The sequence below is a fragment of the Cloeon dipterum genome, chromosome 1 (genome assembly GCF_949628265.1).
Source record: "Cloeon dipterum chromosome 1, ieCloDipt1.1, whole genome shotgun sequence".
NCBI lineage: Eukaryota > Metazoa > Arthropoda > Insecta > Ephemeroptera > Baetidae > Cloeon > Cloeon dipterum.
The window spans coordinates 34,189,921-34,214,283 of record NC_088786.1 but is presented as its reverse complement, the minus strand read 5'-3'; the positions used below and the strand labels follow the sequence as shown (position 1 = coordinate 34,214,283).

Sequence of the window (24,363 nt, the reverse complement as noted above, 5' to 3'; positions counted from 1 at the left end):
TTCGTTTCACATCTTTGTGTATGTGTGTGTGTGTGCGCGCGCCGTTAGCATGTGTGCGCAATAACAGTTACCATCGCTCACAGCTTCCATGAATTTTAATAAACTGGCCCTATTTTGCAGTGGCACGTGCGCATACGAAATACTCAGACACAGCAATAATAATAGTAAAAGTGATGAAATGCAAATGCCGGAAAATTGGACGCGTTTATAGTGATACGGTCCAATTGATAAATCTCACAGCCGTTCTTTTGATGGTGCCGAACGGCGGCACGCTGGAATAATTATACAAAATAACACAGCGGTGGCGGCTCTTTGTCTGTGATGGAATCGTGTTTTAACAATGCCATAAAGGTGGGCATTGGCGTTTTTGTGCTGATGCTGTGCTAAATGAAAAGTTAATTTTGCTGCGAAGCGTGCGCACAAGAGCCTCGCTTTTCTGCTCGTTCTTTTGCTCGTTTGCTGTTTGCGATGCTAGTGTAATAATGCCTGATGAAATTTAATAATTTAGCGCTCCACCATTATGAAATGGTGCATTATACATTCGCGCTGAGGAGACTCGCTCGCTTGGTCGGGAATTTTTACTGTTCCAATGAAAGAGGAAGCCGCGCTACGACCTACCTGAGTGCTCGCTTAATTATTAATCGCGCTCGTAATTAGCCGGGTTGAATTTTGCATCAGCCCGCGGGCTAATTCCTTGGCCGCGGGTAAACCGGTTATTGGGCCATTGCATTGCTAATTAAACTCGGCGCGTAATCGGCCATTCTTTTCGCAGGAGCTGCGCTGCTTTTGGAAAATGTATGCGCAGCATCAGTTATTCACAAAGGGAATGCGGAATAAGCAGCTCTCAAGGTGAGCGCGAAAATTATTCACACTCGCTCGCTGATGTGATGTGCAGAGGTAAATTTGCGATTCGCGCACGCGTCCTCTCCGCTCGGAGATCAAAAACAATGCCGCGCATACCTGAAATATTCACATTTCACCCTGGCGCACCGACGAAATTTCGCTCTCGTGTTAATTTTAAAATTTCATCATGCTGGCTAAAAGAGGCGAATTTAAAAAGCGCAGACTTACCGTTCCAGGCGCACCCGAAAAGTTCAACCCGCATGCAGACCGTGCGGGGATGCTCGCTGAAGGGGATGAAGCGCACCCTCGAGGCCACGAAGGGTACTTCCAACTCATTTTTGTTGGCGATGTAGGTGTTAGTGTTGCCCGGAAGCACCTGCAAAGGTAATTCGTCGTGATTAGCATTCAAAGCTACCCTGGTAAACATTACGGCAAAATTTCAAACTAACAGAACAAACTTTTTTAAATGGCTTGCGGAAAAATGAGTTTGTTGCTCTGCCTCGCTAAATAACTTTTGTAAATGGGACATTTCAGAGAGGTTAATATTATAAAAAAATATGCATTCATCTCAACAAGGATGACGCGCAGGTTGCATACATATCATTAACAGTTTCATGGTCTGACGAAACTCCATTATTTTATCTATCAAGAAGTTGTCCAAACTATTGTTGCGTTTAAATAAAAGGAAAAAGGTTTCCAATTATCTTAAGACTAGACCTGTAAGATTTAGAGTATATTTTCTGAGCTTTTCAACGTTGCGGGAACATCAAATAATAAACAGGACAAATGTGCAGCTTTAAGCTAATGAAGCTGCACTGAACACAATCTAAAAAGCATTTAATTCTGCGAAATATTATTATAAAATGAAATCATTGAAAATAAATTGAAGTCGTGCTCCCTGCAAAATGGTTTTTGGATTTTCTAACAGGGAAATCATCTCTCATATGTTGCAAAAGATCGGTTCCATCGCTTTGTTATTATTTGAATGAGTTACATTTAATTTATTTTAGAGAAATCCATCTATTAATGGAAAGATAAGATTCTAAAAACATTTTAACCGAATCAACTATTTCAATTTGAATAAGTTTCTAAACACTATAACATTACCAATGGCGTGTATTAACGATTCCAGCGGGGTCCAGATTCGTGCAACGCGCAGATATGGCGTCCGGTGGAGTATGGCGCGAAAAGTCGGCCACGTGAAAGTGCGCGAAAAGCAAGTTTTGGTCACCATTGTGACAAAATTTGAATTACTTGTACTAATTGTGTCTTTTGGATCTTGGAAACAAACTCTTGACACTCGTACGGCAATCCAAAGAGAGCTTTTTCCCACATTCAGACGCCATCTTGGATCTGCGCAGTGCGAACCAATTTTATCGCATATCTGGACCCCGCTGAACGATTCGTGGGAGCCAAAACATTATAGCAACCCAAAATTGAATAGAAATCTCCAAAGTGCGGAATTATTGGATTTAAAATAAGAAAATCTGACTGCTTGTCAAAACAGCAATAAAATGCACGTTTTTTTAATTATGACTAAAATTTCAAAAGAAATATACTACCCTTAAATGACGTTATAATGGTTTATGGTATTAAAAAAATGTAACTATCCCTTTCCATGCATTTCCCTCTATTTTTTATGAAATTGTGCCACGTGATGAGTGTGAAAAGTGCGTGCAGTGTAGAAAGGGATAATCACAAACAAATAATATTTAAAATACCACAATCCGTTATAAACGTTGAGAACAGTTTTTCAAAATGAATTAAGCTATTAAATTGTTTTTGTTTGAAATTCGCATATATTGACCAAAGAAACTATTTCGCACATAAAATTAGAAGTCTAAATTTCACATCCGTAAATAATATGGTGCACGTATGCAACTGTTGACAGAGGCCAGGCCTGCCTTTGCGCATTCGGATGCTTGGAGGGCACGTTTTATAATTCATTTTGCGCACAAATGTGGCGGGCATTGTATGCGAGTGTGTGTGACCGTAAACTGCATGATGAGCGATAAAATTTTAAGCTTGGGGCAGTTTTGGTCGCGCGGCACAACTTGGACCGCATGCACAAAGCGAAAGAGCCGCCGCGACCGCCACTCGGCTGACCTTTGCAATGTGTATTTATAGGTTGCTCCATTGTTTGCGGCATTCTCATAAAACATAAAGTCTGATGAAACTTTGCGCGCCGGGCTCGAGGGAAATCTGCGGACCGCAGAGTGACAGACAGGCCCAAACGTTGGCGACCCGAAGAAGCGGCTTAATAATAATAAACGGCCGTCATTAATTTCTCCTGGGGAATTTTTTAATTTGCAAATCCGGCCCAGACTGCGGACAAACAGCGAGGAAAAATCAGGAAGGTCGAGTCGTGTGTGCGCAGGGTTTATCTCCAAGAATGCGGAGACGTGGAGAATCTCTCGAGGGATGCCGGCCGGGGCCTAATTTGTCCGGCCAACTGTCACCTTTGCCACTCGCTAAACGCGAAAGGAACATTCAAACCGTCACTAAATGCGGAAATATAATCTGGCGCGCAAATGGATTTCCACGTCGACATATGCGAGCGACGTATTATATAAAAAAAGGACGAGTGCGTGGCGTACGCCGAGTTGCGGGAGAGAGTCAGTCAGCAGGGAATTCGGCGGAGAAGACACGTTCCCAGCGTTTTACATGTCGCAATCTCTCTTTTTCTCGGATGAAATGCGCGCGCGGTGGGATGAAAATGCGAGCGAGCAGAACAGATTTCATCCGACTAACTCAGATCATCCTACACGCGGCTGACAAACACGACGAAAGCATAAAGAGAGTGTCTGCTGTCACTTTGAGGCTGCTGCGAAATTAGTTCCAGTTTTACTTAGTAACAAAACCTGGTTCGTCCGTGTTTAAAGAAAAAAATCATAATAATATAACCACGCAGAAAATGACTTTCTCCCTTGACAAAGGGTTGCGGCGCGGAAAATGGAGCGTGTGCATGCGCCGCTAGAGATCAAAGCGGGAAAATTATTGTCGCACCGACTTAGAAATGCAATCCGGCGACAACTGTGATCCCGCACGCACTCGAAAGGAACAAAGAAAAAGACCCTTTTTAATTCAGCCAGCGTGCGCGTCGGAGTGCATTAAAAGCCGAGTGTTTTGGTTTGGTTTGACGGCAATCACATCGGGAAAATTTGATTCCTTTCCACGCAAGCACTCAAGCATAGACAAAACGATGCAGCCGGCGAGGGGTTGCGGGTGGTGCAGACGCGTGCTTTTTATTTTTAATCCATTCCGCGCGATGTGCCGCTCGGAATGCAGCCGTTTCGGTGCGTGTGCCATTAATTTGTGTAATGGAAGCTGCAGTGTGCGTTCAAATTAGAATTTATGCGCGCGCGGCCGAGATTTATTCCTCCTCTCTTTCTTCCTCCCGCCGCCGCCGCGTTTTGTTCCAGCCAACTCGGACTCAGCCTCCAGAGCGCAATTTTAAAAAGTCATTTGCAAAAATGTTTTAAGCGTTCTCGCGTGTACCGTGTGTAATGTATTATCTTTGCCTCTCGTCTGAAGCAGAGATGATCTCGGCGCGCTAATGGAGATTGCTTTCTCTGCAGTTTATCCCCGGCAGAACGTAAACACACCACTCTAGTGCACTTTGTGTTCTTAGCGGCGGACAATTACACCTTGTGCCGGCTCGAGCAAAATATGAGATGAATGAGCGGCAACAATTCCAGCTTCTCCCACATTGAAATAACAGTTTTTCAAGCAAGACAAACGCTGCGCTCGCTCAAACATAATGAGTGGAAAGGGCTGCTAAAAGCATAAAAGGGTGTACATTGCAAAAATAAATTGACTGCTGAGCAGGAGGGGCTGGATTTTTTCAGGAAAAGTTAAATTTTCATAGGTTGCCGAAATTTTCAACTTTGACAGTTTAGCGATTTACGGAGCTTTGATAAAAAACTGAACACACTGACCCACCACCCAGAAAACATTCAAGAGATCAGTAACCGAAATTTGGAGATATATTACAAAAATGATTAAAGAAAATTTTGAATCATGCATGGAGACGATTGCTGCGGTTGTATCAAAAGAAAGTGAGTCCGAACAAACATAAGAAGTGGAAAGATATATCTTTCTCTACTCTCCCTCGCGTTCTCTTATGATGGGTACATGATGCGGCTTTAAGGCGTTTAAAACATTATTTTTTGGTGCCTGCCTTCCTTCCTCTGCGAGAGTTTCTTCGAAGGGAGATAGATTGGTTGAATCTGCTAATTTGCATGGGGCGGGGGAATTAAATCGTGCCTGGGGAGGCGATGCATTAAAAATTAACCCGGCGCCGGTGAATATTCATGCATCGTCTTTTGTTTGTTGTTCGAGCTTAATGATAATCATACGCACGTTAAGCTGCTGCCGCTTTGCCGCAGCTCACAAAGAGAGCCAAGTAATTATCCTTTCGCCACACACACACACACACATAAGCCTAGGCCGCCTTTGTGCCGCGGCGCGCGCAAAACACACGCGCACACGCCGCCTAAATAATGTAATGCGCGCACGCACTCGTGCTGCTGTCCGGCGATAGAAAAATAAATGAACGCGCGCACCGTGTGTGTATGTTATTTCAAGCGGCAGCTAAAGTGAGGTTTTTCGTGCATGAGCTTTTATTCCGCGCTTTTGTTTTGTTTCCTCGCTGGACGGCAGGCGAAATTCAAAATACGGGAAAAAAATGACACGATGTTTTTTACCTTCTGTTTTCACCGACAGCACAAAAATACATTCGTGTATGCCACTTTACTGCTGGATTCGTATTCGCTATGAATGCGGAATTGAAGCATTCCGTTTTTGAAATGTTTCGTTTTTCTATAGTTGTTGTTAATATATCTGTGGTGGAAAAGGTGGATATCATACTTTTCAATATGCATTATGGCTTAAAATTGAATTGAAGTGATGAGTAAACTGGTTTATATTTCCTGAAAAAATTAAATAAATGTTTTGCCACCAAAATCTCGCCCAAAAAATCCATCACTAGTTTTATATTGCTTGATTTATCTTTCTGGTAGTTTTTTAATTAGTTAATACGATTAAAAAAATATACTAAATCTAGCTGGCTCTAGCTTCTTTTCAAACTTTATCCCTCGTGCAATGGAAATTGTTCTCACAATCAGATAAAAATTATATTCATTCAAACAAATAATTAAAATTAATAACCGCAACAAGTAGGACGCAGCGGGGTCCAGATGTGCGATAAAATTGGTCCCCACTGCGCAGATCCAAGATGGCGTCTGAATGTGGGAAACAAAAAGCTCTCTTTGGATTTCCGTACGAGTGTCAAGAGTTTGTTTTTACGATCAAAAAGATACAATTCGTACAATTAACGCAAATTGTGTCAATATTGACGAAAACTCGGTTCTTTTCGCGCATTTTCCCGTGACCGTTTTTTCGCGCCAAACTCCCCCGGACGCCATATCTGCGCGTCACACGAATCTGGTCTCCGCAGGTAGGACGGAGAGAAGAAATTGAAACCATTTGCAAATTCATGCTTGTGATCAAATCAGCAACTGCGAAATACTTAAATAGCCTAAAAATAATATATTGTGTTTCATTATAAGGATTCACAACTCTCTCGAATCTTAAAACAGATTTCTGAAGATTTTAACAGCGTTTTATGTAGTTGGAAGAAAAACAGGTGGAGGTGATCTTGCAGAAAAAGCCAGTGCTGTGCTTCATCGGGTCTGTGTTCATTTGGAAAAGCATAAAAAAACGGGCGAGATTAGAGGTGCGGTAGGTTTTTGCGGGAGTACGTTTCTTTGAAGTCGGCAATCATGCGGAAGAGCGATGGTTGGCATTGCGCTCCGAGGGACAAAGAAGCCGAGCCAGACCGGCCCGGGGGCGGCTAATTTGCGCAAACAGATCTCCGAGAGCGGGCTGACGCTGCGAATTGCGCACAAGACACGACGTGGAGCGGGCATTTGGGCCACGCCGAGTGACCGAGCGACCGACCGGTTTGTCTTTGTCATTATTGCGCAGGATGCAATTACTGTTTCGGCAAACATCCGCAAACACCCCGAGCTGCAGCAGCGCCCTCTCCCTCTGGAGCCGCGCGCGCCAGCGCTTTGTTTGCGCTCACTTGGCCGTGTAAATATTAAATGCGCGCACTACATACACGTGTAATAAATATAATCAGCGGCAAAGGCCCCCGCATGCATCGCACACACACACACACCGAGTCGGCCGGCTTTGTGCGCGCAAACAGACGCAAACTGCCCTGGGATTAATTCGGGCCGAGCGCGCGTGTGGCTGTGCCTCCACCGGCAATGCAGCTTTTTAATGCCCACTGCTTTCCGCCAGCACTTTTCAATATGCATGAAGGATTAACTCGAATGTATCGGAAATCGCCTTCATCATAATCGCCATCATCATCAGCAGAAAGCCTGAATCGGTTGTTTAAATTAGAGAGACAGGTGAAATTGAAATGTTTTGCGTCGATTGTTTTAACCAAACTCTTACGCATTTTAGTTAAGGAAATCGTGTGGTCTTGATGGGCTAATAAACGGTTTTCAAAATAAATTTTGACAGCTTAAATTTGGCAGTGAAATTTAGATGATCCAGAGCATCATGCAGATTTAAGCACTTTAAAGAGCGCTAAAATACGTAAAATTTGTCTTAAAAAAGATCACTGGATGCTCTCATTCATTTAGGAAAAATATAAGAGTCACGGGTCATTTACAAGCCGCAAAATAGACAAAAAATTCGTTTTTGACGAGATTTGAAAAATGAATACGCAATATTTATTTTGCTTGAGATGCATTTTCATAAATGTATTGGATTGCTCTCGCTGAAACCAATCAAATCAACATTTTTATTTATTTTCTTTTAAAAATTTGAGCTTTTTGTAATATTTAGCCCAGTGCATTTTATAAGCTGACAACACCTTCAAAATTATTCACAAAGTACGAGTGAATTAGCAATTTCAGAGTGGTGGTTGTTCCAATATTCAACAGCGGGGGCTAGATTTGCGATAAAATTGGTTCCCACTTCGCAGATCCAAGATGGCGTCTGAATGTGGGAAAAAAGCTGTCTTTGGATTCCCGAACGAGTGTCAAGAGTTTGTTTTTACGATCCAAAAGACACAATTATTACAAGTAATGCAAATTATATCACAATATTGACGAAAACTCGGTTCTTTTCGCGCATTTTCACGTGATCGTTTTTTCGCGCCATACTCTACCGGACGCCATATCTGTGCTTCGCACGAATCTGGTCCCCGCTAATATTCGAGAAAATGAACTTCTAAGACTGAAAAAAAGATTTAAAAGTTGATCATATTTTTAAAACAATGTTATCACCAAATTCCCACATCTTGTTACCATTACATGTGCAAAAATAGCATTTCAACTCTAGCATTTACTGGTGAAAAAGCCTTTTAACTTGTATTTGTTTTGTACTATTTTTGCCGCAAAAATATTATTCCGCTATCCAGCTCTCGTCCAATTACGAAGCAATAGTAAACATCTACAATGCTCGTGTAGTTATTCTGGTAAAACTCTCAAAGCAACAGAGATCTGAACACCGTTCAAAAGCAGTTTTTTTAATTAATAAAATAAAAGAGTAAAATAACGCTGATTGGTATACGAACCTTGTCTCCTCTGGCGTCTCTGTAGAGGACCCATCTGCCCAGCGTGTCTCTCCAGTATTCGACGAGGTAGGCCTCGGCGAACTCCTGCCCCTGGCCGTTACCGAAGCGGCCCTGGGTTTCGAGGTGCGTGACCAGGTGCTCGGACGGCAACTTGACCTCGAGGAACTCGCGCACCGACCTGCTGATGACCTCTTTCGGGCACCAGGCGCCTCCGTTCTTCTCTTGCCGGACCCTGAAAGCAAAGTGACGAGCGGACGTTAGTGAAATTCACGAGAATCTGCTGCACCATTTTTGATCATGTCCATATTGCCCATTTTAATTCGTTTCAGCGGAAAATGCCAGCGGCCGCAAACTGCGAATCGATACCCTCCAACTCCATATAGTGGTTGGTTTTTCCGCGGTTTGACCCCAGGAAATAATACGAACGTTTTCCATGTAACTAACAATGAATACAAATTTATTTCCTTTCAAGTAGCGAGATGGCGAGCGGCGGTGGTGGAAAAACCATTTTTTTGTGCATTTTGAGCACCGCTTTGATGTGGCATTACTGTTTTGAATACACGCGAACACTAATCCATAATCCTGTCGACTGGAATATTATTTCAAGCGATGAAAGAATTCATAAGCCTCTCTCTTTCTGCGAACTAGGCATTACACGCGGCTTTCCTCTCTGCCTCGTGCGGCCGCCAGATGAGCGAACCCGTTCGTCACAAACACAAAGGACGGCGTTTTTTCGCGTTTCCTCGCAAATGAGCGCGCCAATCGGATTTGGAGCGCAGCAAGACACTGCCGCTTTTTGAAAACGCAAAAAACTTGAACAAATGAATAAAGAGAGATATAAAAAAACTGGGTTTGACAATTTGATATGTGTGATTTCAAACTGTGAAGTAAGAGGCTATCTTGTTATTCAATAAATCTGGTATCGTTAATTAGGCGAATTATTTAGTGAGGGATCAAATGCAAAATATAAAAGAAGGAGGAGCTTTGGCAATGAAAAAGAAGAAACTATTCTTTATTGGTGAACAGATGGTTTTATAATAAATAAATTAAATCATGATCTGATATACAGCTAGTTTGTTTTTTTTTTATTTTGTGCCAATGAATTATGCTGTGAAAAAATAGTTTTAACTAAATTTGATTTATTTTTTCTTAATGAGAGCTTTTGAAATATTTTGAGAATTTAAGAGTGAAATATTGGGAGTTAAATGAATGCAAATAAACAATCTAATCTTGCATGGAAATTTGCTCTCAATTAAGAATGAAATATCGAAGATGAACAAGTAACAACAAAATAAAATCCTACGTCATTGCATTATTTTAAAACTGAAAATATTTTAAAACCACGACGATTTTCAACCAACCCTACAAATTACTTTCTCAACTTTAAGTCAAATTTGCTACTTCCCGCGGAGAGGAGGTTTTGATCTAATGGAATGAATTTAGCAGCAAATATGAAGCTGTTGTGGGCAGAAAACAGCGTTTCCAACGCGGCCGTTAATTGTAATTAATACGGGCGTCGTGTCACCAAAAGGAGGCGGAAATTTACGCACACATGGACAGTGCACACACACACACACACACACACACACACACACGTCTGTAAAAACTCGCGCGCGCGCAGCAGTTAATTAAAAAATGTGTTCGGCGTAATTAATTTGAGCGAACAGTACGCATCGTACGGATAAATGTATAATTATAATTTAGCACTGGACATAGACTCAATTCGCATGCATGTTCGAGTGCTGAGCTGGCCGTAAATTATCGGCGGGCTTGTTTTTACAACGTGATGGCACAGTGCGATGAAATGAAAAGGGAGAACAGCATCAGCAGCGCAGCGTTGTTAGTTGGTCGACGCGAGCATCGATTTCCAGTTAAACTCTCGCTTTATGTCCTTTGTCAGACAACAAGCCGGTATAATTCCGGCTTGCTGTGTTGTTTCTATGTATGCACCGACGTGTCGGCTGTGTACTTTTGACGTCCGAAAGCACATTATCTGATGATGTGTTTCGCGAGCAATAAACCTCTTTCGCTCTTGCTCTCTCCGCAGGTGCAAATCTGCAGCTTTGTTTGTTTTGTTATTTTCCAGCAGCTTGATGGCTTTCGCCTCTGCTCGGCGCAATGTAATGTTTATGTATGGATGTCGGCATTTCACGATCGCGCCTGCTTTTACGATTTTCTTGATTTCAAATTGTATTAAACTTGCTGAGCCGGAAGAGAGGAATTGCAAACGTCAATCTTGCAGTTTTATCGGCGCTCAACATCCGCCGCTGCAGGGAAATAATTCCAAGCGCTCCAAACCGGAATGGAAGATAATGATAAAAATTTTACAATTTTATTCTACACATGGTAGTAACAAAAAAATAATTGAAAACACGTACGCTACCAAAAGCCATGACCGTATTCAAACCAATTCAATTCACTTTATTGTACTGCATAAAAAAATAAGGCAATGATTCCCAGCACCAAGATTTGCTACCGGCCATTCTTTTAAAAAGTTAAAAGTCACAAAAAATCTGAAGTTCCAGTTCCTCTATACGTCCATTTCATCAGTAAAGGAAGAAATAGTGTTGCAAAGTATCAAAAAAATGTTTAAGAAATACTAAATGTTTCAAATAATTGGTTTTATTGAATTCACATGTCAAAACAACACAATTTTTCATTGCCTGTTGAGTGCATAATTAGTTTAGATTTTTACAGGCACGGAGGGTGCGTGTTTGCCCGTGACTGAGAACGTGGGTGGTCGACCAAAATGCACACACGCGATATTAACACGGCGGTTCAAAACATTTCAATACTGCTGTCAAATGCAAAGCTCGTCAATTAAACGCACGTGGGGGTCAGACTCTTTTGCTTCCCGGCAGATCAAACATATTTGCCAGGTAATTTGCACGGCTTTGCGATTGATTTGCAGCTTGATTTAGTACAATATGTAATTAGCTTACACCCCATGGGTTGATAAACAAATTACGTTCGCCGACATATCAAATCTTTTGGGTTTATTTGATGACAATGCTGATTATGAGTTTATATTTATTATTTTATACTAGCAAAACTACTAGTTGATTTAAAAAACAAAATATTTATAAAGATTTTTAATATTAAATTTTTTTATTATTTTACAATTTACAATTATAAGTTTAGTTTAATATATTAGAAATATTTTGATGTTTTTGTGATTTTTAAAAAATTATTTTATATAACATTCAATAAAATAAATTTGTTCAAACCACACGCTGATAGAAATATTATACTAACAGGTAATCTTGTAGCATATTCATGTGTTCTCTTGATTAGATAATGAAATCATTTATAAATTATAATAAATATCGCGAATTAATTTTCTCAACTGGTATATCCATTTTAAAAGCTAAAATTCAATGCAGCTGTAACCATGCGACTTTAGATTTTCGTTTCCATTTACATTTGAGCAACAAACGATCTATTTAAAGGGGAATGATACTGCAAACACCTGGAAAATGCTTGTTGCCAACGCATAACCTCGCCCCTTAGAATTCAGTTAAAGCCTAAATTGACCTAAGAAGCACTGTAATTTTTTGAGAAAATTGGCTGGAAAGTTAGCGTGCTTTTCAAATGGTAATGGCTGTCTCCTTACTTGAAATCCGATTTAATTTCAAAACCAAGAGTTTCCCCAATAAGTGGCATACACAATTGGACAGATCTCGACGAGAGAAATCGGAATATACCAAGAAAATATGTTCAAGTACTGTAAATTTTGGAGAAAATTGGCAAAATTTGATTTTTTATTGTAGGAAGGTCCATTTTTTATTATTGCAAATTGTTTAATCGATCAATTGTTTATGGCATTCAACAATTTCAATAATTTTCAATTGTTGCCCAGTATCATTCCACTTTAACATGTCTGAGTTAATATCAAAGAAAGGGTTGGAAAATTAAATTGATTTAGTGGATAAATTAAAACGTATTTCTACAGCCTCATGAACTAGGCATGACTACGAAGAAATAACTGTCTTTGATCAGCACAACTCCGCCCCTGTCCATACCTAGATAACAAATTAAATTTGGAATAACAATAACACAAAGTGGTAAATATTCCAAACAAGTGTATTGCCGTGTGCAGAGGAATGCAACAAGCGAGTGATGGATGAGAGACAGAAGAAGCGCATTGTTTCGTGCGTGCGGGAGACGCGTAATTTGATAATGGCCGGCCGTGTGGCGCAAATTGGATGCTGCGTGTCCCCCGCGAGTGGCGCGTGCCTCGCGTATCGATCGGTCGCCGTTCCTCAACTTCACTGCTGCAACTCTCGCGGAGCACACGTACACCTGGCCGGCTCTCAGGTCAGGTGGGCGGTTTCGAGAGTGGGCGAGGTCACCCGCATATGCCAACTCGATTTCCACTGCTCTTTGTTTTTCCACCTGCTTTATTTTTTTGAATGCGTGCTCGGCACAGCGAGGCTGCTGCTTTTGACACGGCCTGATTGCACGTTTGATATTTTGCAGCGCAAATGAGAGCGGATCTGTGCGCCAGTGTGTGTGTATTTGTACATATTTTTGATTGATTTTGCGTCGTTCCCTCTGTTTTTCCTGCGATATTTTGTCAGGTGCACGTGCGCTCGCTTTTGGTGCCGCCGCCGCCGATGAATACGCATTTTCGGCGAACATGTGTCAAAAACGAAACGAGCTCGCGGCTGCTGCGAACTGCTGCTGGGAAAGCGTGGTTAATTATTCAAATGCTTAATGACGCGAGCTCGTTTGCAGAGGAAAATTTGTGTTGTTTCAAAAATAATGATATTGTTTTTGTTTGACGGCGTTCCTATATATGATCATAAATTTCTCTCGTGTTGTTTATTTTTACCAACCTTTTCAAAATTTAAAATAATATCAGTTCATTTTAAATCTATTTAATCTATGCTTAAATTTAAAGCTTTATATATTTTGAAAATTGTGAAATGTTGACGATCAAACATTTTTTTAGAGCTCTAAGCAAAAATCCGTGGCAAAGCGCGTATTTTGCTTCGTTTTTGGTGCTTGTGTGCCTCTGCTTTAGACCTGAGAAATTCAACCTAAGACAAAAGCACACAAACACCAACCGCGAAGCAAAATGTTTATTTAATTTGGATGTCCACGCCGTAATGGTCTTGTACCCACGGTACCCACGAAAAAGATAGTTTCATGTCAATTTTTTAACAAAATTTGACAAAGAATAAATATTAAAATAATGTCCTACCTGATCCACGCAGTAAAATCATTGGAAAATGAATAAAAAATCGCATCTCACTTTGCAATATACATATTTTACAATAATTTGAGTTTAAATTCATTTTAATTTTAGTTGGAACTGTGAGCGAAATGTAAAAATCGATGTCGAAGCGAAAAATTCTGAGAAAATGAGTCGGGGAATTTTTGTGCAATTTTGATCTACTTCATGGCTTGAAAAAGGTGGTCTACTTAATGCATAAATGGCTCAAAGTGTAGATAGCATTTAGTGAAAGAGAGCAGGAGCATAAATAGATCGAGCACACAAAGAGCTGGGGCGTGGAAAGCTCTCGCGGGAAGTGACCTTGCATCCGCACCCCTAATTCCGAGGCCCAAATCTGTGTGACGTGACCAGAAAGCCAACCTTCAATATAACGGCGCCAAATTGAAAAGCTTTTATCTTGTGAGTCGGAGGCGATTCGGTATGGCACTCGCTCTTGCACACTCGATGCCTTGCTTAATTTTCACGGCAAATTTGTTTTTAAAACGCTTTGTGCGTGCTTTCCCTTTCGCTGCAGCTCAACAGTCTGTCTGGGCTGTCGTGCTGCATTGTCTCGCGCGTCTGTCGCTGCACGCATTATATTAAAATAAATTCTGCCGCTCGCGCGCGATAAATACGGCGTGAAATGAGAAGGTGGGGACGCGCGCTCGCAGCTTTTGAATATTAATAGTCGCGCGATGCATCAGACAAGATGAATTCGAGCCTGCATTTCATGCTTGAGGGACAGAAAAATTAATTATTTGCGCGCGCGGCACTTGGTGGAGAGTGGGAAATATGGCCGACTCGTCTCGGGGGGCTGCGAGCGAACGAGCGAGCCCATCACTCTTCATACCACGCACCCCCTCCCGCCCTCTCCTCCGCAGATGAATTTATTCGACACCAAATTTTAATTATGGCCTTTACATGCACTAATTCCGACGCGCTTTTTGCGCTTCCTGTAATGGGAATTTATCCCCGGGCCGGAGTGCCGCGAGCAGAGGGTTCCATCATATTCAGGGGGAGATGCCGTAAGTTGAAAATATTTTTTTTCTAAAATTTTTAGAGGCAAAATGGGGTTTCTTTCAGGAACAATGAATTTCAATAACAAAGCGAGTCCAAAAATAGCTCCCGTTACAGGCGAGTGTTTAGAGGATGGGTTGGCGTCAGACTTTTTTATTTTCTACTGTACGCATTTTTTACTATGAGTGAAAAACGGTTTGATTATGATGCAAGAAACTTTACCTATTATTTATACGTGATTGTTTAGTTATAAATTTAATTTTGGATAGTTGAAGCAGAAACATCAAAAATGTCATGGTCAACTAGTTGCAAATAAAAAATACACCATGCATCACATCTTAGCGTCTCCTAAGTGGTCTAATGATGAAAAATGTTCAATATTATGGTTTTGATCACTTAAAAATAGCACTAAACTTAATTTGTATTATTTTAAAAAAGATTGGTGGGTAATCTACCTCAAAATAACTTCAGTTGCTCAGGGTTTGTCAAGACAAAACGAATTTCATGCAAGTTTTGCATTTAACGCATTGAAAACTTTAGTGATTTTAAGATAAAACACAAGCGCCCCTTTTTCAGCCCATCAAAATCCAGAACTAAATTTAAAAGATTTGAAGCAATCAACGCAGCATTTTCGTAAGTGTGTAACATACGTGAACCTTTTCACTTTGTTACAATCACTTTTAAAAAAGGCAATAGCAAAATTGGCAAACACGTAATTAGTGTAAAATGTTTGATTTCTTTTTATTTTTGTAAAAACATCTTTCCTACTTTCCCTCTCTATTGTTCTCGCCTTGCATAAAGATTGTTGTTTTCCGGCCAATAATAATAATCAGCGACCTCAATTCCATGAAATTCCGTGTGTAATTTTTTGCGCTATTCCCATTTCAATCCTATTTTCCTTGAAGGGCAGGGACGAACTCCAGAGACCTTTGATTAAGAGCACGAAGAGTCAAAATTAAATTAATTTATTTTTTGTTAATTTTTTGAAAAATTAACTGGCATCCTAAAAGCATTTTAACAGCACACTAGGTGTTGTGACAACTTATCTAATACAAACATGCAAAGACGCCGAGTCACATTTTTTGCATTTGCTAGAAGAGAAGTCATGATTTGGTTGGCACGCGATGCTTTTCATTTACTTTGTGCGATAAAATTAACTAAAATGAAATGAGTTTTTAACCACGCTCTCCATACCCCTAAGCATTTTACACTTACTTCCGTTTGTTTGGTAAAAATTATTACAAGCGTAACTACGTAGGAGGTAAATTGCTTCTGCCTCTTTGGCATTTCCCCCCTAAGACAAATACAAAAGTTGAAGCCTTTCATGATTTTACAATTTTTTTACATTTTACGGGCAAGGGGAGGGAGAAAGGGATGGGATAAGGAGCGTTGCAGTGGCTGCCGAAAAAATAACACGCACTTGGCGCATTTTTCATCTTTTGTGCGGTGCAACAATAATTCAAGTGATGAAAACTCAGCAATATGCGATGTTTACACACGAAAGCGGTAACCGCGTGCAGATAAAACCGAAAATGGCGCGCTGGAAAAATGCGACCCACTTCCTATTGCGCGGGGGCAGGCACATAATAGCGGGCGGAGGCGTCGCTCCTTTTTCATTATTTACCGACGTGCCGCAGGCGGAATGAAGTTTGCCCAAATGATTATCATATCATTTGCATGATGAGCGGCGTCACTGGAGAGGAATTCACGCCTTTCTGCTGATAAATCACCGTCAAACAATCGCCAGGCCGCATCCGGTGGAAAAGACTCACTGCGCCGAGGCAAATCAAAATCACATTTAATCCTACCCGTCATACATATATTCGGCTCGAATTGCGTTATGAAAACGAGACTTGAGGCGGTCGTGATTACTCCGCTATTATATACGAGCGCTGCACCCTCGCTCCTTTCGCTCTCGCTCGGCAAACAAGCAGCAGCAGCAGCCACTTAGCTAATCAAGTTGCCGGCGAAATTAGCATCGGCACAATAATTGCTGCGGTTGATTTTTCCGCCCGTGCACTCGAGCGAATTTGCATAAAAGTGCCTGTCTCGCTCTCTACTCCCCGGCACAATGAACGTGTGCGCAAACACGCTGCTAGAGAGAGAGACCTGGCAAATATTGGGTCCGCTGCCGGCACATCATCATTCATCATTTGATCTGCTGAGCAAACACACGCCGCTCAATTAATGGCACTATCTGCTCGCTCGCCCATATCCACTGGCTGTGTGTGTGTGTGTGTGTGTGTGTGTGTGTGTGTACGCTGGCCGAGTGAATGGTGCATAATCATCACATCCTCTGCATGTGCACGCCAGTCGAACCGAGCCCAGCGAGGCTTGCACGGTGCCGCGGGGCGCGCACTCAGCCAAATCCACGCTGAAAGCGGCACGTGAGCAAATATTTTTATTAAATTACCTCTGCTCTGATCTATCTTCATGCCGTTGTATCGCGTGCAAACCACCACCGATGCTCTGTTTGTCCAAACGGCGATGAAAAAAAAGAAGGAAATTGATGCTATTGATGCCGTTGTAATTGCAGAGAGGGTAACGGTAAGAAAAGGGATTTTAATAGTTGGCCCTAAAGTGTTAAATTTTTTTGTAGAAGCATAATTACAAAATTTCAAAATTATTGAGTTTGGTTTCTTCTAAACAGATATTGTTAAATTAAAATTTTTACTGTAAAAAGATTAATTTTGTTTTTCGAAAACTATTAAAATGCAATTTCTTAAGTTTTTTTATTATTATTTTTGAAAAATGCGTGTTAAACGCCGCATCTTTTCGTCAAATCTATTTTTTTTTAATTTTTATGTCCAACTAAAATCACAGTGATAATGATTCCAAAGATGCATAGTTCGATCAATTTTTTTCTAGTGGCCTAAAGGCTAGTTATATAGAAACATCTCTTTTCAAATAAATCAGGTATTCATAACAATAATAAATTTGACTCAAAACCCAAATCACTCAGCTTTGCGCCATGTTAAGAGCGCCGACGAGCATTCGCTCGTATACACTTCATAGTCCTGATGTTTTGTTTCGTTTTGCATACCTTTGTTGCGTTGTACGTGCGGAATGAGAAATTATGTGCGACGAAAAACACGGCACGCGGTTAGATGGGCTTGCTAGACGACGCGGATAAGAACGCTGCAACGCGTAATTTCACGCTAAAAGGCTCTGTTGCGTGTGTTTGGCCTGGTGATAAATTTGGAGAGACTGCGAAATATGGCCGTTATGTCGGAGATTATGGAGAACAGATGGCAGTCATTATAGGCACCTCCATTACACACGCGAGCTGGGGCTCAACCCGAGTGCGAAGAGGCAAGTCGCGCGCCGACGAGAAGATGGAGATTGTGTTGCGTCTCGAGGCGAAAGAGTACAGAAAACTGCAAACTCAGATGGCAGTCGAGCTCCCCCAGCATGATGAAAAGCGCGAAATGGAGGAGAATGAGGAAGGAAGAGAAAATAATTAGGATGTTTCACTTTTGCAGCAAACTTGGAGCTTAGAAGCAGAGGGGAGGTCAATTAAAATCACTCGCTGATCTTTATTATAGGAAAATTTCCAAAGCAATTGAAAGTTATTTAAAAAAAGAAATACTCTAGCGTGAATGAAGACTCTAAAAATACGTAATCATTAATTCTCAGTGAATTTAACTCTCTGAGGGACCAAAAATATATTTCTTTTGCCCTTGGCTGTTGTACAATTCTAATGTTATATCAAAATTATAAAATATCATTTCTTAAATAAAAATTTCTTTCATTTTAAGAAGCGATTACTTGCTAGTTTCCTGTTCTTTCTTTTAAGCAAACTGAATTATTGTAATTAATGCTGAGCAAAATCTTGGACAAAAAAGCACTTTTGCCAAATTGCTGGCAGTAACAGTTTACGGCAGATTAAATGACGTGGAGCAAAAATGGCAACGTGCCTTGCGTTCGGTATAATTAAAGGAATCTTAATTAGTAAAGGACCATTCCAGCAAGGGTGGCTGGATAATTATTAGATCAGAGGCGGAAACAACAACATTTATCCGAAGTGTGTCGTCTGAAGATGTTTGCCAAACTTTCGCGGGCTGCCTGCTTATTAAGCAGATAATATTTTGCACACAAGTGCTCCGGTCCCGGCGCGCGGTTTGTGTGTGTTTCGCGCATTGTTTTCGCAGCAGGATTACGAGGGGATCAACAAAAGGCGCGCTTCAAACGCAAATATAATGCACGGCCTCCGAGGGACACACCAAAGTTAAACGCAAACTCTCCGGCAAAAGTGGGTGAAAACGCTCTCGCTCGCGCACACGCCAAAGTTTATTACGTTTGAATAAATATATGAATGCCGAGACGTGTTTGTCTTTCGCTTTGACGCAAAGTACAGAATAAAATCCGAGCTGGAAACAATGAGGCCTTTGTTTCGCTCACTGCAATCGTGCGGTCGATGCGTTTCAAGAGCACTTGTCGACTCAAACGTGCAGTCTTGCGACTTTTCATCAGAGCCATGAGTGCGCTGCAAAATAAAATTCGACTTTCTGGCGGAAAAATAAAATTTGCATTTGTTGATTAACAGAAATTGCGTCCAACTGAAAATGTGTGTTTGCTTTTGAAATTAAAACGGCACTTATCCGGGTTGAGGAAGAAAAAGTTTTGTTTTTGCATGGGTGGAAATTCCAAGTAAAAAATGTCATTTCGACGAGAAAACACGAGAGCGGAAACAAACGAAACTGTGCCGCAGTGAGCTGACAAAAGAGGCACAAAGGGCCTGATGAAAAAGGGTGTATTACATTATTAAGCGGCGCTAAATTTTTAATCAGCTTGGCCTAATTGAATTCGACATCACGTTCACCGGGATTATTTGCTCTGCGCATTTTGTGCGTGAATCTCATTATAAGAGGATCATGCAATCGCCGATATTGCACGAATGTGGTTTCAAAGCAGACTGCGGTCAAGTCTGCACGGCCCGACCTCAAAGCAAATAACCATAACCGTTAGCAACTTCATTATAGAATTCGATCCAATTAATTTGATTCGGTCCTTTGACCGTCCGATGTTCGACCTGACACGCCGCATAGATTAAGAGGAAAATTCGAGAATCGTGCAAACACGCACTGTTATGAACATTTTTGCACTGACGCACAGTGAATTTCCCGGGAGGCGCTGCCGCGTTTGTTATAATCTGAAGCAGACGAGCAAACAAGGCATGATTCAATTAAAGGGGCTTTCGACGCAGCTCCTGCCGCAGAGTGAGTAAGTAACTTGGCTCGGGCCGGGCGCATCAATTGTAAAATAACTTTCTAATCTCCCTCGGCGGGGTTCCAGAGGATGCACTTATATTGTTTGTCGAAAGCTCACAAAGCAAATAATTGAGCCGAAAAGCTGCTAATGCGAGGCTCGGGTCAGCACTACTGCGAAAGGGACGCAGCCAGCTGAAACAAGACTGGATTTCGAGAATTCGCAGAATCCGTTACCCCGTGCTTCGTCACGTAGCCTCGCGATGGCTGCCAAGATTATTTTGAGAAGGATCCTGTTTTCCTGAAATAACTTTTGGCAGAAGCACCCTACAGCGTTCAACGGTGGCTTAATTGGTCCCAAATCCATGGCAACCGCTAACAAGCTTTGTGAGAATTGTCTTATTTGAGCACTTCAGTGAATCCTGCAAAGTAATTTCATGCCCTAAAAATAAAAGGCAGAAAAAGTGAACATTGTTATGTGTTAACACAAAGAAAATTTATAAAGTTGAAGACATTTTAACCTAATTTTTGAACAGCTTAAATAAAATCCACTTTTAAAATCATCACTTTACATAGTTTTTGAATGAATTATCTTCCCAAACTATCTTTTGGGGTGTCTTACGTTGAGAGATAATATCCTGAACGAAATATCGTACTATGTCCTAAAAATAGCGTGCTAAAACCAGCGTGAACAACAAGCAGCAATCTGAGCCGTCCGTGACTAAAAAAAAGTACGTGCGAAAGCCTAATGATGCGTGTGAACGGAGTGAAAGCAATAATTTTTTAATCGGCACAGCTACTAGCAGGCAACATTATTCGCGTGTGCGGGAGTGTTTTGCCGGCGGCGCGCACGCAACAAAGGAGCGTTCGTTTTTGTCGGGTGATTCGGCGCTCGGAATTAGAATTCAAGAGAGCGTGCCGCATATTCGCGGGCTTATCAAGTGGCTCGATCGGCAGCAACGGCAGCGGCGGTGGCAGAGACGAAATCTCACACACACATCAGCAACAGGTTAAAGCGCGCACAACAAAATCGGCGGGGCAAGGTGGCGGGCGTTCCGTGATTTCTGCGCCGAAACGAACGAATCCGTCGGTTGCGCCCAAGCGGAAAATTCGTCGGCTAATTAGAGCCCGGCCGCCGCCGCCTTGCTTTGTGCGCGCGCGTGTGTGTTTGGAACAATAGCCCAATTTATTACGGACGGCAGCCCCGCAAAATTAGCGCAATCTCTCGAACGAAACCTGCGCTCGGCGGCGGTGGCGTTGGCCCGGGTTCTCTAATTTCATCATCGGCCCAAAATAATAAAGCCGCTGGCCAGTGGACCGACATAAATCAAACAGCTTTATCGCCCGGCTTATTAGCACAAGACTTGCTCCCGGGATTAGAAATTCCTGCTGCGCCTGACACAGCACGGTCGATACACCCAGTTGCGCAGGCTAGTAGGAAAAGCAACATTTTTTTGGGAAAATAGAATATATCCGAACTGGAAAGTTTAATATTTGACCTATTCTGAAAATCAGAAATTCCAAATTTCATTCATTCCGAGAACGCAATCGAAATAAATTTTTTAAATACATTATTGTGCTAATCGAAAAAAAACGCAGATTTAAAATTTTTAAATACACTGATTAAATTGACTGTCCGCATTTTTAACGCATTGGTGACTCTCCTGTAGTTTTTCTCAATAATTTAGATTTAAAATCATTTTTATTTCAAATGAATTGGATATGGCGGCGGTCAGAGAATATGTTAAAATACTTACTACCAAACAAATTGAGTAAAAATAACCCCAGAGAAAATAAGAGTGCAACTTGTTAAGAGCTTAATCCGGCCCCATTTTGACTATGGCGATATTGTGTGTTGTAATCTCAGAACCTGTCAATTAAATAAGCTACAAATACTGCAGAATAATGTAACTCGTTATATTTATAATGTTAAACGTGGCCAAAAACTGTCTGATCTCTAAAAAAATGTCAAATATTAAATGTAGTCGATAGGAGAAATCTGCACGTGTTAGTGCAGACACACAAAATTCTGTACAAAAATTGTCCGCCTTATCTGTGCCATTTAGCAACCAAAATGTACGATGTAAATCTTTTTGGCAGGACAAGAGCGCATCAAATGAAACTACTGGCCCCATTTGTAAGTGTTGAAGTGCCCGAAAACTGTTTTCAAGTGCAAAGCTACCGCCTCTGGAACAATCTACCGCCGAATTTGTGTCTCAACGGAAACCAAAGTGCTTTCAAGGAATTTTTAAAAGAACAGTACCTCAAGAAATATTGAATCACCTCTCTTTTAAACAATTATGTTCAAACTGATATTATTTTGTCTGGATATGGCAATGTATATGGGGCAAAATAGCCCTGCAGAACCATAATAAAGATTACTTTGAAACTAAAAATACATCGAAACTAGCTCTGATTATATTATTTAAATTATACATATATAGATGGTGGTAAGAATGATTTAAAAAAAGATTAATCTCTTATTGTACAGCACTTGGTTTGGGCCTCTTTGAACTAAAAATCAAGCCTTACGGCCGTGGAAAACGGTTGACTGAGACACTGAGAGCCATAAAAAGCGAACAAGCGACAAACTCCACTCACTTTCGCTGCGACAAAACCCACTCTCACAATAATCACAAGGCCAAAACTCCATCCATTATTCAATATGGGATTTCGAGAAAAAGATGTCCTGCTTTATTTCTGCGACAACAAATTAAAAGAAATAAACTTTGTTTCGTGAACCTGCCTCATCAAAATGTATTGTATAAATACAGCTTAAATAAAGATTCAAATTATTTAAATGAAAGCGTTTATTTTCTTTTTGATATCAACAATACACCATTCATTGTATCATGAATTATTATTCTATAGTTGCAGAGCCACAATTGAATTTTATTTCTACCCTTTTCATCTGCAGCAAAATATGGTTTTCGCCATATACGTCCTCAAGTGCTCCGCGATAGCCGCCGAGCGAGCAATAATTTATCGTTTGCACTTATCATGCGAGCAGGTTGGAAATTCCACGGCCAGCGGCACAAAGGCAAAATACATACTCGGTATTGGCGTGCATCGCACTCGAAAGCTGCGAGAGCGTGTGTGACAGTTTGATGCGCCATTAATCAATGGATAGCTCGCTTGCCCACCCCATACTCGCACGAGGATGCGCTCCACGATATCAATCATACTTTTAGCGTCACTGACCATTTGTTTTCATTTTGATCGAACGACTCTTAAGCAAACACAGTCTGTCAGGATTCAGGCAATTTGCTCTTCTCATAAAAAATTACTGATTTGCTGTACATCGCAGCACCAACCTCAACAGAAATATTTACATACCGGGATTTCTCATCCATATCTGTTATTTTAAAACCTAGTGGACCGTAACATTCTTCTTTCGTATAAAAATTGTTCAGCTTCTATTTACAGAATTTATCTGAATGCTAGGAAAATAACAAATAATATTCCTACATGTAGAATTTTTATTTTTTGCCATCGGAACGTATCAATCCCCTCCGGTTCGCGGTCATAAAATTTTGGGACGCTCCCCAGCGCCGCATCGCGAAATCGATAGCGCACGAGTTTGAAAGTTGCATGAATAATTGAGCCGGTGACTGAAAGGAACAATATTTTGCGCTCGCTTCGCTAATTAATCCGCATCGAGGGGCCGGCGGTCCGTTTCCGAGAGCGGTTGTGTCCGCCGTTGAAAGGTCGAAAAAGTTAGGCATATTGTTGGACGGGCGTGTCGTGCATATTGCATACCTCCGTTACCGCAGGCTTCCATTAGCACCGTGTTTCCTGCTTTGAAAATTCGAAACCGCCTCCCCGCAACACAGCAGCAGCAGCAGCAGCTTGTCGAACGAACGCGCCCAGCAGCAAAGCAGCCGCTTCCTTGTAAGATCTCATGCAAATTTATCAGGCCGAAAAGCGAGCTAGCGAAGCCTTAAACAACCTGCTGCGAGAAATAATGGGCTGAGGCAAGATTAATGAGCTGGCATCAATAGCTAGCTGCTGCCTCTGCTAGAGGAGAGAGAGAGACGCAAGCAAAATGCGGCGCAAACTGCAGATAACGGCCAGCAGGCGACAAAAGACAATGTTGCACTTAATGATTTGGCTGCATCAGCTGATAAAACGCGGTGTCTAATGATGTCTCGGGTAATTCGATGACGTGCACTACACATTACACACACTAGACGCGACCGGAATGTAAATTGAGGTTCTCTATTGTGTAACAACGATATCACACGCTGTGCACTGCGGATATTCATCCATTCTTGCCTCCATTGATTCTGTTCAATGTGGCTTCAAATTTATATGTCGATTAATTTAAACATTCTGTTTACCAATTTTTTGAAGCAAGTTATTTTCTATTTTTTAATTTTTACGTGTGTTATATTGCTCCTGTCGAAACATTATAAAATAGCACCAGGGTCCGGTATACATGGCGTCTGGTAGGGTACGGCAGGAAAATTACAAAACGTGGT

General features: G+C 41.4%; 2 protein-coding genes across 4 annotated transcripts in view; both read right to left on the bottom strand.

The window, feature by feature from the left end:
* Nucleotides 1-24,363, bottom strand: part of LOC135940600 (protein MTSS 2-like) — a 256,792-nt gene that overhangs the window by 52,101 nt on the left and 180,328 nt on the right. The gene's annotated exons all lie outside the window — the stretch shown is intronic.
* LOC135940583 (discoidin domain-containing receptor 2-like) overlaps nucleotides 1-24,363 on the bottom strand; it is a 156,140-nt gene that overhangs the window by 33,569 nt on the left and 98,208 nt on the right. For all 3 annotated transcript variants that reach the window (XM_065485532.1, XM_065485547.1, XM_065485539.1), the window contains exons 5-6: nucleotides 8,441-8,672; nucleotides 1,072-1,219 (exon numbers count right to left, since the gene is read on the bottom strand). In XM_065485532.1, coding sequence (XP_065341604.1) covers nucleotides 1,072-1,219; nucleotides 8,441-8,672 — 380 coding nt within the window. The remainder of the gene's footprint in view (nucleotides 1-1,071; nucleotides 1,220-8,440; nucleotides 8,673-24,363) is intronic.